Source organism: Chanos chanos, chromosome 8 (genome assembly GCF_902362185.1).
Source record: "Chanos chanos chromosome 8, fChaCha1.1, whole genome shotgun sequence".
NCBI classification, from domain to species: domain Eukaryota; kingdom Metazoa; phylum Chordata; class Actinopteri; order Gonorynchiformes; family Chanidae; genus Chanos; species Chanos chanos.
This window is the reverse complement of record NC_044502.1, coordinates 6,452,720-6,468,094: the sequence shown is the minus strand read 5'-3', so window position 1 is coordinate 6,468,094 and position 15,375 is coordinate 6,452,720. Positions and strand designations below refer to the sequence as shown.

The window sequence follows — 15,375 nt, the reverse complement described above, 5'->3', positions numbered from 1 at the left end:
GATGTCAGTTGAGAGGAGCGGGGAACTTTGTGGAACATACAGAAAGTGGATAAATTCTACTTTAACCAGATTTGTGCTCTCTTCAGCCAATCAGAGACACATAGTTATGGACCCCCCCCCTCACTCCATAATTCACCACCTCTAAAGTTGGGTAGAAATTTGATCGTTTTTTTTAAGTTGTAAAAGAATATACATGATAAAAAAAAAGTGATACGTATTTATAACAGTGGGGAAAATGGGTCAGTGTGGATAACAGTTTTGAATGTGTTCAGCCTCGGATGGATCTGACTGGGTAACAATAAGGTAATAAGTTCTTAGTTACAGATGCTAACAGTAAGGCCCAGTGATAACGGATGGTGATATACACTGTAAAATTAATTAGAATTTAGATGGTCAAGGTCATATTAAACATAAAATCTTTAAAAGACGTTACAAAATGTTACAAAAATTATATGAGTTGCAGAAACAGAAGTTGATCTGTTGTTTGATGTTAAGTGAAAACTTTGCTTAAGCCCAAAGACAAGTACTTCACCTACTGCTCTTCATCACACATTTATTATCCTAGACTTTTTTTTTTTAGATGTCAAGCTGATTTATTCAGAGTCAAAAGTGTCAAGTTTTGACGTTGGCCCTATCACAAGAACAGGTCACACTCCACTTTCAGTTGTAACTGCCAGGTTGTGAAAAAGGAGGTTAAATAATTTTCATTCCAGAGAAATATTTTGGATTGTTTACGTATGAACTCAACGACAAAATCATATCTCCAATACCTTTAATCAAACCATTGTTGTAAACCAGAGGAGGCCGTTCGTCTATTGAAGAGGAAAACCATCCTCCCTAAAATTTCGGAGAAAAATAAACTTCAAAAAGAACAATAAATACATGTAAATTTGACAGACTAATCTGTCAAAATACTGATAATATTACTGTTTTAACAGTTCGAAGTCGCAAAAATCGTCTCCCCGTGTCAAAATACTGACAATACCCCCAACTGCAACTGAAAACCACTGTACGGAGGTCCGACCTCCCATAGCCTCTCAGTGATGTCCATTGTAAATAGTTGTTACCTGAGAGGCTCGTGAGTCCCGGCTTTTAACCTAGGGGTGAGTGGCATTAAGGGAAGACCAGAGCCGTTGAGAGCTCTGATATCCTGCTGACATCTCAATGATATCTTGTCTCGTGTCATTAATCGTACAGTAAGGACAAGAATTGTCGTGTTTAGTCGAGACGTTTTTTTCTGTTGGAAGCTAGCTTTGTTGATTGCTAATAAAGGCACAATGCACAGAAGGCATTTCACTCTTTGGACTACAGTGAGAAGGTTAGGGTCAACGCAGTTCCATAAATCGAGATTACCAAACCAAATTGTAAGGTTAGTGTGTTCAACACCACATGGTATGAGAAATACCCATGGCTCACGAGCAGCCTAAATAACACCCGTCTGTATTGCTGGCTTTGCTTGGTAATGGGGAAGTCGCAAACATGGTCTGTTCAGGGACTTAGTGATATCAAGAATTTGGATAGGGCAACAAAACGCCACGATAAATGCAAAGACCACATTGGTGCTGCAGTTACACTGAAATTTCTGGGCAGGATGCCAATCGATCAATCTGTGAATGAGGATGTACAGTTGCAAACTGCGCAGCAGAATGCAAAGTGCGTCGTAATAGAGATAAATTGAAGCGCCTGCTTGATGCCAATGCTTAGTTGGCCATGCAAGAGATGGCATTCATGGGGGCATATCGAGGGGGCCAATTGAGACAACAAGGGAAACTACAGAGAGCTAGCAGAGTCATTGCACGACATGATGATTTACTAGCAGAGTATTTGCAGTTGTAGCGGGAGCGTTGTTCCGCTATCAAAAGTGTATGAATGTGTGTGTGTGTGCATATGCAGATAAAAAACGCCACTAACACTGTGTCTCTGTAGGGGTATGTGTTATGGAGAGATACCACTCTGCTTCCCGGATAGGACACTTACCCAAAACCAAAAGGCCTGTCGGTGAAAATTCAACAATATTTATTAAAATGATTAAAAATAAATAAATAAAATAAATAAATAATATGAAATATTTTGTTTAAACACTTAAATACCTTTCAATACTAAAATGACATTAGATAGCCTAGATAAGACACAGAAACAGACTTAACATTAACAACAACAATAAACAGAAAAAGCCTAATGCTCACTCGCTCTCTCATTCACTCTTTCATACTACTCTTACGGTAAAACATTTATCAATAAAGATACAAAGTATAACATCGTCTAATCAACGTTAGCAATTTCAGGATACAATTAACTGCCACAGTAAATTATACTTCTCGTGAGTCCGTCCATCCATATGTATCATAGTTGCCGCTGCAACTTTTATGACAAAAAAAAGGTTCACCAGAGGAAGACAGGATAGCTGTAGTGGCGTTTACCAGTGTGTACTACGGCAACAGCTACTTATCTACGGATTGTGGCAATAAAGTAAGTACAAAAATCTTTCATGATTCGAGTATTGCCACAAAAATTTCGTGTGGAACAACAAAAAGCGAAGCTTCAGTTCAAAATGTCCTCGCGCCTAGGCTTACAGCCAGGAGCGTTGAGCTACAGAACTGAAACATACTTTTGTGTCTGTTTTGACGCATCAAACTCGTTTCCCGAGTTTGATGCGTCCAATACACGATTCAATAGTTCCATGGAGACAAGGGTGTTGAATATGGGCTATAGGAATTTTACGAGGACCCCCATGAAACCAGCAGAGCTAACTACGAACAACTTGTGGATATCACAGAAGCAAGTGGCCTGTGTGTCAACCAGATTAGTGCATATGGTGCTGACAATGCATCTGTAAATTTTGGCAAGCATAATTCCGTTTTTCAGAAACTAAAAGAAGTTAGTCTACACATCGCAAAGGGCAACTGCAAATGCCACTTGATCCACAACACCCTGAAAAACGCGAACGGAATTCTCAGCGCTGCAGGTGACGATGTTGAAAACATTGTCCTAAAAATCTACAGCGAATCCTCGTGCTCGGCCAAAAAAGTAGAATCTGTGAAAGAGTTTTGCGAGTTTATATCAATGCAGTACAGAGAGATACTGAGGCATGTACCAACCCGTTGGTTATCTCTATTGCCTGCAGTTCAAAGGATCTTGGAGTGTTGGCCTGCCCTGAAGTGTTATTTTTTTTTGTCAGTGGGAAAGAAGGATTGTCCTGACATTATTTGGAAGGTTATATGCAGAAGTGGTGCTGATGCTGCCGACAACAGTGATGAGGATGATGCGACAGTGTCAGAATGTGTCCTGTTTCTCATGCACAACGTCATGCAGGAATTTGATAGCGCAATTCGGAAGTTGGAAAATGAGAGTGCTACTCTACTGGATGTTCACGGAGTGATCGGCCGATTGCGCCGCCAATTAATCTCGCGTCGTACAGAGAGATTTTATGGTAGTAAATGAGGCAAACATTCCGAAAACTAAGCACAAGAGAACAAACGGAGTTTGCAACACTGACCGACAGCTTCATTGGAAAGGCTGTTCTGTAACTGGAGGCTGACTTTGATTTTGATGATCCAGTTATGTCTAACGCTAGCTGTCTGCGACTGAGTGGTCCTTTAGAATGGGATCAACTCGAGCGATTGGTCGACGAATTGGTTCTGGGCATTGACGAAGACGAACGGTATCAGGACTACACTGTACTGAATGATGTATTTGAAAGCATCCCAGGAGAACTAGCACCAGACAAGAGGTGAGCTTTTTTTTTTTCAAAAAGGAGAAAGCACCGACCGAATTGTTCAAAGTGGTATCCTTTGTTTTGTTTGTCCCCGTCAGCAACGCCTATGCTGAGCGTGTTGGTCAGACAAAAGGAACAGGATGTCACTGGGGTTGGTAAAAGTAGAACTTCAAGTCAGATTAAACTTTTATTTGTCATGCTTGGAGTTTAAAGCATTCACTGAGGGACAGTAGGAACTTCTGCAGGTAGCAAAAAGGGATGAGAAATACAAATGGCAAAAGAGGTGAGAGATGTCAGTGTAAAGCTGCCCAAATTCAGTAAATTAAAAAGTTGTTTATAATCTATTATGATACATCTAATCATGTTTTCATTGCTAAACGGAGTAGGTATACCATTGGACTTATGATTAGATTTTATAAATAGATTATAATTAGACACTACATGCTTACACGTTAAAGTAAAAAAAAAAAAAGTCTGTATTTAATGTAGAAAGGGACAGCAGCAGACAAAACAGTGTCCTGGTTTTTCACAAATCAGAAGTGGTAACCCTATTACTGCTGCTTTAAATATGGCTGGGTTCAGCACGCCTGCATATGCCCTCACCAACACCCCACCGCCACCAAACTTCACCAAGCGCACTTTCCTTCCTCCCCTACTTTTACAAACGCCAGTGGTTGTACACCTACGTGCCAAATACAGCGGTCTGTCAATACAGGTGAAAGGACAAGATCACGCCACTTCATGCTCTTTCACTTAGATGTCTGTCGGACGCCGCGATAAAGGCAAAAGCGGTGACGGAAGTGAGTACATTCGATTGGACAGACCGCAGGAAGGACTTTTAGATGACGTCACCAAATGGAGCCAGGAACTTGCTGTGCCCTTGTGCGAAAAATTGATGCCAATTCATCTTTGCAATAGGCAGGTTCCTTTTGATTGCGTTAGCGTTGATAATCTTTGCGGTGCATCATGTCACTTGCTGCAGAGGCGTTTGTCTCCCAGATCGCAGGTAATGATCTTGGAACTGTGCGTAGACTGATGGTTTAGGCGGGGTGGCTAGCAGGTGCTGAAGTGCAGTGTAACTATAAGCGTTAAATTAAACACGAGGTTAAATTTTGCCTGTCACACTTAAGAAGAAAGTATACGATGAGACCAGATCTTGGTTCAGCGGTTTTTCGTGTGCACGTGACGTTAAAGTAGTCAAGCGACCCTGCCCTTGTAATGTGTATTGTGTTATCTAGATAGCTGGCCAGGAATAAGTAGCCATCCAGCTGTCGTTAGCGGGCTGGTTGCTCGCTGACTCCGGTTCAGTACGTAGGCCCGTTTTATGTAATGATAGTAAAACATCTTCAGGAGCGCTGTTTCGTTTGTTGTATTTAATTTCCATGTAATGTTTCGATGTTCTAGTCAAGGTCAAAGCCAAAAGAAAGAATCGCGTTCATCTCTTGTTTGTCAGTGAGTGATTCTTGAGGGGAGGGGGTAGAAAAATTGAGATTTATTTGATCTATACATATCTTTGTGACCGTACGCCGTGTTTCTCTTAGCTGCAGAACCATGGCCAGAGAATGCTACTCTGTATCAGCCACTGAAGGGTAAGGACACATTATTAAACATTGAAACATACCTCCAGACATGCACAATTATTGTCTATGCATATTCAGTTGCATACTCTGAGTGTGTTTTTAAATCAGAGTCATTTATTTTTAAATCATTTTGTATAATCCTATTTTATATATATATGTATATATATAATTATTATTATTATTTCTAGAGGACCAAATCCTGCTCTCGGATTGTGCTTCATCTCTGGCAGTTCAGGTTGAAAAAGACAGATCCGCCCACACATACCCACACAACCCATAACATAGTTTATATACTTGTTAATTAATAGTAGTGCTTTGCTTCTTGCCTGCCATTATGTAAAAGGGATTAAATGGGCAGTGACAATCAGGCGATTTTTTTTTCTCCGTATCTCAGGCGTACCTCAGGATGTGCGGCTTGCCAGTACAGGTGCGTTGCCGTGCCAACGCTGAGTACATGTCACCGTCTGGTGAGTACAACTATTTGTGTACTTATCTCAAAGTCAGTGGAATTACTGTGTTCTTTTTGTTGTGTCATGGGTCACTGTTGTAATGCAGTGTTAGAGGCCAAATGTGCAAGGATAGATAGCGTTGGTCTTTCCATTAAAGTAAGAGGTTGCCTCTCTTTCTTTTTACATTCTTTTAGGGAAGGTTCCCTTTATTCATGTTGGTAATCAAGTTATATCAGAATTGGGACCGATTGTGCAGTTCACTAAAGCTAAGGTATAAACATTCAACACAAAACACACAAATGCTGACCTAACATTCAAAATCAGACCAGGGTCAAACATTCATTGAGCATTTGGGTTTCTGGAATTGATTTTTCACTTCCTGACTGTCATTCAGAAAAAAAAACAAATTACAAAAAGAAGGTAAACGTGTTGCTTTCAATAATTCTGTCTGTCCCTCCCACCTTCTCTCTCTCTCTCTCTCTCTAGGGTCACTCACTGAGTGATGGCCTTGATGATGTCCAGAGAGCAGAAATGAAAGCTTACATGGAGCTGGTCAACAACATGCTGTTAACAGCTGAGGTAAGGCCAGCCAGTACACAGCCTCCAGACTCTTAACAGCCCGGCGTACCACACTGTACACTTCATAATATTTGAATTTTAATGAATACAAACATGCAGTTTTAAACATGGAGGTATGATTATAGAAGGGCGGTTGTTTAGACATTCCAAATTAACTTATATATGTGGGAACTGGGTGTGGATAGTAATTGAGAGACATGATAAGGTTTGGGAGGAGTGTTTGGGTGTTTTGACAAATGGCAAATCACAGGCCTGGTGAAAGTTCTTTTTTTCTCTCTCTCTCTGTTTTCCTCTTTACTGCATGTCATTTCTCTTCTTTTCTTCTCTTTCTCTAGTTGTATATTCAGTGGTGTGATGATAACACAGCAGCAGAAGTGAGTTTAACACACACACACACACACTCACACACCAACGTATGTACCAATACGCATTGACACACAGATTAAACAAATGCATATTTTATATGTGTAGATTTCCAGGCCGCGTTACAGTAGTCCGTATTCCTGGCCTCTGAATCAAATCCTAGCCTATCAGAAGCAGTGGGAGATTCGTCGGAAGATGAGCGCAGTTGGCTGGGCAGGAAAGAGTCTTGAGCAGGTGTGTCTATATGCAAATTGGAGATGTTAATAATAAAGTGTGTCTCATCTTTAGTGGGAGTTGGGAGTTATTGTCTGGTAACGGGCGGTGTTGCATCATGACATTCTGATGCAATAACAGTGAAATAGACCTTGGAATGGAAAAAAAAAATACAATTGTTCCTAGACATATACAGACAATACAGTGTTAGTAAGTGAGATGTTGAGTACATATATCTATATATCAGTGTACATTCAATTTATTACTGTGTGCTTTGATTGAAGTTCTTTATTGCCGTCTCCTTGACTTTTCAGTTTGGCTCAGATAAACATTTTTATTCTCAAATAACTATTGGCGTCAAGGTCATATACACACTGAACGCTATTCTCGAAAAGTCCATTTACTTTGTGTGTGTGTGTGTGTGTGTGCGTGCGTGCGTTCTGTCTTCAGGTGTACGAGGACGTTAGCCAATGCTGTCAGGCTCTATCTCAACGGCTTGGAACACAGCCCTACTTCTTCAACAAACAGTAATACATCATCTGTTGACACGTCCACACCTCTAAAGTTTTTTATTTATTTATTTTTTTTCATTTATTGGTTTAACGTGTTCCAGTTAGTGATTAATATCTTGTGACTCCCACAGACCTACTGAGCTGGATGCTCTGGTTTTCGGTCACATCTTCACCATACTGACCACGCGGCTCACAAACGACGAGCTCGCCGACAGGATAAAAGCCTACAGTAACCTGCTCGCTTTCTGCCGACGCATCGAACAGTCCTACTTCGACGAGCAGGACAAAGACGGCCAGTCGGGATCCTCGCGTTTCTCCAAAGGTCCATCCCTAATATGAGGGCTCCGCCCCCCTCACTCGTACACCTCCGCCTGAGCAATCTCCCGCCTCCGTTCTGATTCGGACGTAGCGATTGGTGAAAGCGACTGTGATTGACGGCTTAAGGCAGTTTGTTGACTAATAAGGGTCATTGCATCACTCATACCCAGTCAGATTCAGAACAATGGAAGGAAGGCTATTTATTTGGGCGACTCAGCTTTTCTGAATATTCCCAAAACACTTTCACAACTGCCTGCCCTCGCTCAGAATGCCATATGTGACATGTCTCCTTGTTGGGAGTGTTAGTGAGTAGATGTGTAATTTGACAGATTTTTTTTTTCATTGCATGCTAGTTATTTCTGGTTTAATGTGTAAATGGAAAAGTGCCTACCATGAATTAAACCCAGACCTCAAACTACTTGTGTTTTTTTTTTTTCTCTCTCTCTCTCTCTGTGTGATCACAATGGGACCACTTGATTACAGTACAACAGATTACAAAACAAAACATCACTAAAGAATGCACCCACTCTTATGACGCTTAACAGTTATTGCGCTTTTAAAATTTTATTCTGACCTGTATTCTAGATAGAGGGCCAAAGGGATTTCAGAAAACGTTTCATTGTCTCTTTGAGGTCTGTATAGCCTTGAGTTCTGCGCTGAAAGAGACCTCTGAGACAGATAATAGTGCCAGACTCGGATTAGATCACCGCATATTCAAAGAAATACAGGTATTAATCATTACAACCTGTATGTTTTTTTTTATATAGACATTAACCCATACACTAGTCAGAGAAATAGCTTAGTTCATTAATGTTTGAGGAACAAAGAAGCTGGCCGGGAGCCAATGCTAACAAGAGTCAAACTTTTTTTTTTTTTTTTTTAATCTGTCGCAAAGTTCAAGACCTTTGAACACCGAAAGAGTCAATCAAACAGACAAGTGGATTTCGAGACTTACAGATCTTTATCTCCAGTATCACATCACGAGTCATTATAATGTTGCCCATAATTGTCTCTCAGCTCTTTGTGAACACGCTTCTGTAGATAGTGTAGACCAATCAACAAACTGCAGTGAGAACAGGTAACTGCTCAGTAATTCTGAATGTGTGTGTGTGTGTGTATGTGTGTGAACAGCATCTCCCTGAAGTTCCACTCAGGCCTTTGAGATTGAAGCCTTTAACATGTTATTGATGTAGAAAATGTATTACAACATACACTATATACAAGAAAGGCAAAACCCCCATTATCTCCTTATTTACTGAATCAATTGACAACATTCAGGTGGGTTCTATATATATATATGGCTATATATGCCTGGAACCTAAGGCTAATTGCTATCATTAAAACATATCGTAAATTTGCTTATTTGTGTTTTGTGCGTGGTAGCAGGTAGATCCTGCCGTCTGTGCTGTGCTGTAGTGTGTATTCCTTAGGATCATATGAGTTTCCTTGTTCATCTCGCAACTGGCTGAACACTTGATTATAAAGTTTAAGGAGCTGCTCTTTAGCTTTGTGTAGCACTTTCTCGTTCTTCTCTTTCTCCTTGGTCTGTTCCTCGCTCTCTCTCCTCAGCGCGTCGACCTCGTCCTCGAGGTAAGCTAAACTGTCCAACTTTCGCTTGCGGCAGTTCTGGGCGGCCATTTTGTTTTTGCCCCTTCTGCGAATGTCTCTGACGAGAGCGAGCTGACTCTCGTTCAGCTGGTGAGAACTGACTACCTCGTTAAAAGCGTCCACCGGTAGGTCGATGATTTCTTTCACGGTGATCGGCAGGCGCAAGGCGCGCGCGCGCTGCTCGTCCTGACACCTTCGGCGGTCTCGAACTCGCGCCGCTTTGGACTCGGGCACGTCGATGGGTTCCGTGCGCCTGACCCGTTTGAGCGGTTGTCCCATGTGTGTAAGCTCTTCAGGTGAGGGCGGCATGTATGCGAGGGGCACAGATGAATTTTGCGTGTGCGTATGGGTTTGGAAAAGGGGTGAGCCCTCAGGAGATGACCGGGGACTATCAGAAAGGAATGACAACTGGAAGAGATCTGCGAAATCCATCGGACTGCCCTCCACGTCTGGAGAACCTAACTGGCTGCTGCCCATTGGCTCATCTCCATACATGGACTTGTCTGGATCGAAAGACTCTAAGGAGTCAGAGTCCTCAAAGTCTAACAAAGATGGGCTGCTGCCAACGTGTGTGTAGGAGTCTTCAGGTGTCAGATCTGAGCTACTGAGCGCGTCTATGAGGGAGCTCTCGTACCGAAACGAATCGTTGAAAATGTCTGTGGGTGACTGTTCGTTCTCGGTGAGGAAAGCTTCAGCGGTGCAGGTATTTGTATTTAAGCTTGAGCAAAGATCAGGTGCTGTTAAACTCATTTGGTTCAGATTATCAGGGGGTGTCAAGCTGATAAGAGGGTCTGTAAATGTTTGTGCGGGTTTGGCTTGGTCAAAGAGGGTATGCGTAAGAATGAGATCATTTTGTGACTCCGACTCGAGCGTTTGCTGGCCTTGCTGGTTTTCTCTCGTCTCCACCAATGGCAGGCTGGCGTTTGGAGAACCTTTTGATTCCACGAGATCCAGATACTGCTGCAAACAACAATAATGAAAAAAAAAAAAACCCCACACTAAAAAACTAAACTTAATTTGACAGAGCAACAATAAACAAAGTTCAATGAAAAATGACATCACTCTAAACAATATTCTGAACTGTCTATATTACTCTGAGTAAGATAATCATTGAAAGACAATCATTGATAAGTTTAGTGCCACTATGGTTAGCATTGCTTTATAGCCTAATTACTACTGTGGTCAAGGCCATAGCAGATAAGAGACTTAAACTCTTCGACACCATGCTCAGCAACTGTGCAGTAGAAGGTCCCACGAGAGTTACCCTTTCCCTTATGTCCATAACATATCTTTCACTTCACACACAGTAACAGTGCAAATAAGAGAACCGGGAGAATTCGCACTGTTTTAATATGTACTGTTAGCGTTTCTGTTTATTCGAAGAATTCGCTGACAAACTCTGACAAGCTAGTGTGCTGAGACATGAGGGCAGAAATACACTCGTTAAGCGAATCTGCGAAGCGCAACCTTTGCTGGAACAAGCCCGCATAATTCTAAAAGCCAATCAGAGAGGAACCGTGAAAGAAATGATGTATAATGGGAAATGTTTACTTGTGTGTAGGAACATTTTGAAATATGGTAAAACAGGCTTGACCTGAACGACTTAGCTCCACAACAGAGATAGACAATGGACCATAACAAAATACATGCTTTTTCAAGAGTGTGTGTGTGTGTGTGTGTGTGTGTACCTGCAGCTCTGGAAATGCCAGCAGTTCGTTCACGACTGTGGTTTCTTGTTCGGCCGTTTGGGGTTTTTTGGAAACAAGCAGAGCAGACAGCAGAGGATTCCTGCTCAAGGGAGAATGTTCCGGAGGGGTCGGGGAAGAGACTGTGTCAGAAGAGGCCAGCGAAGAAGACAAATCCTGAGACACAAGGAGATAGAAGTCTCACGTTAGTTTGGGCTTTTTTTGGCTCAAGAGATAGGGAACCGTCAGTTTAATCCAGCACGAGGAACACGGTTGAAAAGTGGAGACATTCGAAGGGAGATACTGTGAATGTCGCTGTATGTGCATGAGTTTGTATGAAGTGTTCTTTTGGAGTTTGCAAGAATCTCCATAATATGAGTGTACACAAATGTCTGTGTGCAGGTGCATTACCTCTCCTGAGGGGAATGTCTGACACAGGAGCTCCATGCACTGATCCAAAATGAAGGACTCCATATCATCCTGAAATACAGAGAATTGAAAATGAATGCGTCTGAACGTGTTCATCCCATTATGTAAATGTGTATGTCTGTGATGTCATTCCTTTCTATGATTGGCAGCAGTGTTACCTGGACGACAGGTACGGACGTGTCTGACGGATTGCGACGGAGCATCAACTCTCCAGTTTCCTCATCCAGTTTGTGTCGTGCCAACAGAACCATCTCCTTCTTCCTCCTCCTCTCTTTCATCCTCACTTCCTCTTGTTCCTTTGCTTTTCTCTCATCCTCCTCTTTCTGTCTCAGACGACCATCAAACACTTTACGTTCCGCCCCCAAATCAACATCCTGTCTCCAAAGGATGTCAATCAAATTCATCTCCTAGAGAGAGAGACAGAGAGAGGGAGAGAGAGATGTACTACTACAGACTAATTATTCCTATACAGTATATTAAACAGATTAAGTGCAATCTGAGAGTGTAGTCTTTAAGTAAGCAGAGTTACATGTACATAACTGACATCTTGAAGGGAATAAAACTGCAGAAAAGGGGCCTCACCCAGGGTGTAGGAAAGTCCACAAAAGATTTTAAACACTTAAAGAAATAACCTGACCAACATTGGGTGCAGCCACCACAGCTGACAGAACTATGTGTTTTGTCTGGTTTTGCAAACAGGCTAGACTTATATAATAAGGCACATGTAAATACATGCCTACACACACACACAGACAATCACACATGCTTCTATGGGATGAAAGGACTATCCCAGTAGGATCTAGCATGGTTGTGAAAAGACAAACAACTAAGAGAATCTTAAATTAACAAGATTAAGCAAGTTTAAATCTACTTTAACTGAGCTCCTTTCAATGTACAGAGGAACTCTCACTCGCTTATATAACACTTTCTCTGACTGCTGACAGAGAAAGGACCATTTGAACGTTTGTATTTCCCAAAGGACGTTGAGAGTTGTCACTTTTTCCCCAACCCATGTTTAATAATGATACGATCTAAGACACTATACATTTATGGAAACGTGTGCACTATGTTCTGATCAAAATCGTTTTGATCTTGTGTCCCTGCTGCGCTTTGTTCTGACTATGCTAGCACAACGCTTCATTAGGTTTGCGTGTGAGTGTGTGTTTACCTCGGGCACGAACGCGGCCACAACTGATACCAGTGAGTACAGAACTATATTCACAATGTCACTTCACAAATGGATTTGAGTGAGTCATTACATTCTACAGTTTACTTTGAGCGGCCTACGCAAGGTAATTTATCAGAGAAAACAAAGGCAAAAGATGAGGGAAAGGGAGAGGGAGGGGGATGGTTTGGGGAAAAAGCGAGGTAAAGGTGAATCGAACACACCCGTGGCTTTTAGCTGAGATACCGACTACAGGGGAAAGTGCAAGAGATAAGCCACCGTGTTAGGACAAATACAACATTATGTTTCTCGACCCTGTTTAACCTACACATACCTAGGCACGCGGTTTCACTTCAATTCTTTTGAGAAATTTCACACTAAACTTTTCCTCGGTCCCATCGATCAGATAAAACAAAAATTTAAAGGGCTGACAACTCACAAATATACAAATACATATTTTAAAGTGGATAAGCGAAAACATAGGGTAAATTTAGCTATATTGAGACAGTTTTTGTAATTCTGTCCCAGTTTACCTGATGTCCCAATATACCTGAATTCACCCTACAACAAAAAATAAAATCCAAATAGTTTGTACATAAATATTCACGAGACAGAACCTGGCAACGTGATAACGAATGTCATGTAGACTATGTCACAGTGGTCAATATTACGACCTGTCATACGGTCACTGGAATGCTCTCTGTGGTTCATTTTTCGTGGTTTATATAGCTATACTATTAGCAATAGGCTGTTGTGACACAAGGCTATACGCAAAACTTTCTCGTCTTGCTAAACATCCAGTGTTTTAAGGCAAAAAACGTATTTGTTCAATTAAATAGATATACTTCGTATTGTAAAAGAATATATATGCATGTATGTACATGCATGCATTCATATATTTACCTCAAGAGTCTGATGTGTTGAGAACGGCTCATCTTCTGTCATTGCCACAAAACGGAGCGTCGAGGTACCTTAACCAGGCTACTTCGTGGACAAGCAGGTGGTTCTCGTATTTGGATGCGGTGCCGTCGACGGTCTACCACTGTGTTGCAGGAGTCGTCAGAGTGTGGATGGGAGTTTAACAGGTTTAAAGAAGTTCTCAGCCGGAGAGCTCTTTGGTTGGTTAGGTCATCGCTCCGCCCCACACTATCAGCCAGTTAGATTGTCACGGAAAGGGACACCCAAACCAGACACCAAATCTGGTCTGTTTCACTGTCTGTGGTAATGATTATCAGTCCTTGTTTCAGTCCACTTGATACCACAGTTCTCCGCTCATGTCATAAAACTTGTTATTCTCACGCAAGTATAACAGCCACAAATTTCTGACAGAAATGGTAATGATAATATGATGCTCATTGTGCTAATGAGTCGGAAAGTGAAAGCAATGTGAATTCACTTTTTGTTATCTTCACTATCATCACAACCATCGTCGTCTTCATCATCATAAATGTCATCCTCAGTCTCCTCCTCCTGCTCATCAACAACAGCAACACATTTTATTAACCTGTTTGCTGTTTGTGTAGCCCTGCCTCTAACGACTTTTCCCTTGATTTTTCGTACAACCCATCTAATTCCTATTTTGGTAGCATCTTTATCCTCTTTTGATAGCATCTTGATCCTCTTGTTAATTATTTACCTGTAAATTACTCATTCAGATACAACAGTCAAGTGATACAGACGCGAGCGAAAAAAAGACACACCTGCGATAATTTCGTGTATTTATGATGGAGATAAGTCGGCAGACGTCTAACCGCGGTCATGTTAATTGGCTTCCTGAATGCTAGAGCTAACAAAACAAGTGACGGATTCTGATGAAACTGCTTGCAACTAAAATGTCCGTGAGTAGCGATACTGGATATCATAGCCACTGAACATAATTAAAAATAGTTTGTGAGTAAAAAAAAAAAGTTATTCGGGTGTTGTCAAAAAGAACAATTACACCCGTACACACAGTTCGATTGTAGTTATTGGAGAATTCCTTGTTTCAAAAACTTTCTGCATCGGACGGTTTATATACGGTTTATAGATTAAAATTTCATTTAAGGTGCAAAGATACGTGTGTAATCAGGTAATTACGGGTGGTTCTTCCCTGTAAATGGTCAGTTTATATATATATATATATATATATATATATATATATATATACATATATTTAATTTCTCTGTCCTCTGTCTCTTAAAACACGACTGTATTAAAACAGTTGTATAAGGCACTGAAATGTTCTCAAAAATGTTAAACGTTTATGAACAAGATGCAAAACTACGAAAAACACTTTCACAGTTTTCAAGCTACTTGGTGAGACATGAATGGAATGACTTGTACAACTTGACGGTGCTTGAAGTATATTAGGCTACCTGAGGTAAAAATACCATTATAATTATTGGATTGTGTGCAAAGCAATCTACTGGGAAGGAAACCTTTAGGAAGGCTACTAACGATGCACGTGTGTGATTTATGTGCGCGCTTACAACACATTGAACTTTCCTAACCAGTGTAACCTGTCATGCACCAATATCCCCTCGTAACCTTGAGGTGTTTGGTTTATGGTTGTTCATTTAAGTGGTCTCTTTCAATAAAAAACAGATATTCAGGGGTATTCAAGGGTTCACGAGCTCATGTTTTGCACACATTCAAAGGCGATATGATGTTTATGGCGTTTATCGAGAGATTTGTCTGAGATTTTTGAGATAAAATAGTACTAGAAATAGTTTCTTGTTTCTGGAAGGGCATCCTATAGGTTTACTCTCTGTAACGCACAT

General features: G+C 41.2%; 2 protein-coding genes across 4 annotated transcripts; one reads left to right on the top strand and one right to left on the bottom strand.

The window, feature by feature from the left end:
- Nucleotides 1–4,540: 4,540 nt before the first annotated feature.
- mtx2 (metaxin 2) lies at nt 4,541–8,147 on the top strand. 2 transcript variants are annotated; one of them, XM_030781472.1, is made up of 10 exons: nt 4,541–4,721; nt 5,257–5,304; nt 5,484–5,530; nt 5,690–5,762; nt 5,939–6,015; nt 6,231–6,323; nt 6,659–6,697; nt 6,864–6,920; nt 7,350–7,426; nt 7,543–8,147. In XM_030781472.1, exons 1-10 carry the CDS (start codon nt 4,682–4,684, stop codon nt 7,748–7,750), a joined length of 759 nt encoding a protein of 252 aa, XP_030637332.1. In that variant the 5' UTR covers nt 4,541–4,681; the 3' UTR covers nt 7,751–8,147. The 2 variants fall into 2 exon arrangements, with proteins under 2 accessions (XP_030637332.1, XP_030637331.1); XM_030781471.1 differs by having other exon boundaries at nt 6,795–6,920.
- A 429-nt stretch (nt 8,148–8,576) lies between these two features.
- nfe2l2b (nfe2 like bZIP transcription factor 2b) lies at nt 8,577–13,687 on the bottom strand. 2 transcript variants are annotated; one of them, XM_030781870.1, is made up of 5 exons: nt 13,520–13,687; nt 11,610–11,858; nt 11,434–11,502; nt 11,026–11,199; nt 8,577–10,294 (listed from the first exon to the last, which is right to left on the bottom strand). In XM_030781870.1, the coding sequence occupies exons 1-5, from the start codon at nt 13,559–13,561 to the stop codon at nt 9,089–9,091; spliced, it is 1,740 nt and encodes a 579-aa protein (XP_030637730.1). In that variant the 5' UTR covers nt 13,562–13,687; the 3' UTR covers nt 8,577–9,088. The 2 variants fall into 2 exon arrangements, with proteins under 2 accessions (XP_030637730.1, XP_030637729.1); XM_030781869.1 differs by having other exon boundaries at nt 8,578–10,297.
- Nucleotides 13,688–15,375: the final 1,688 nt, after the last annotated feature.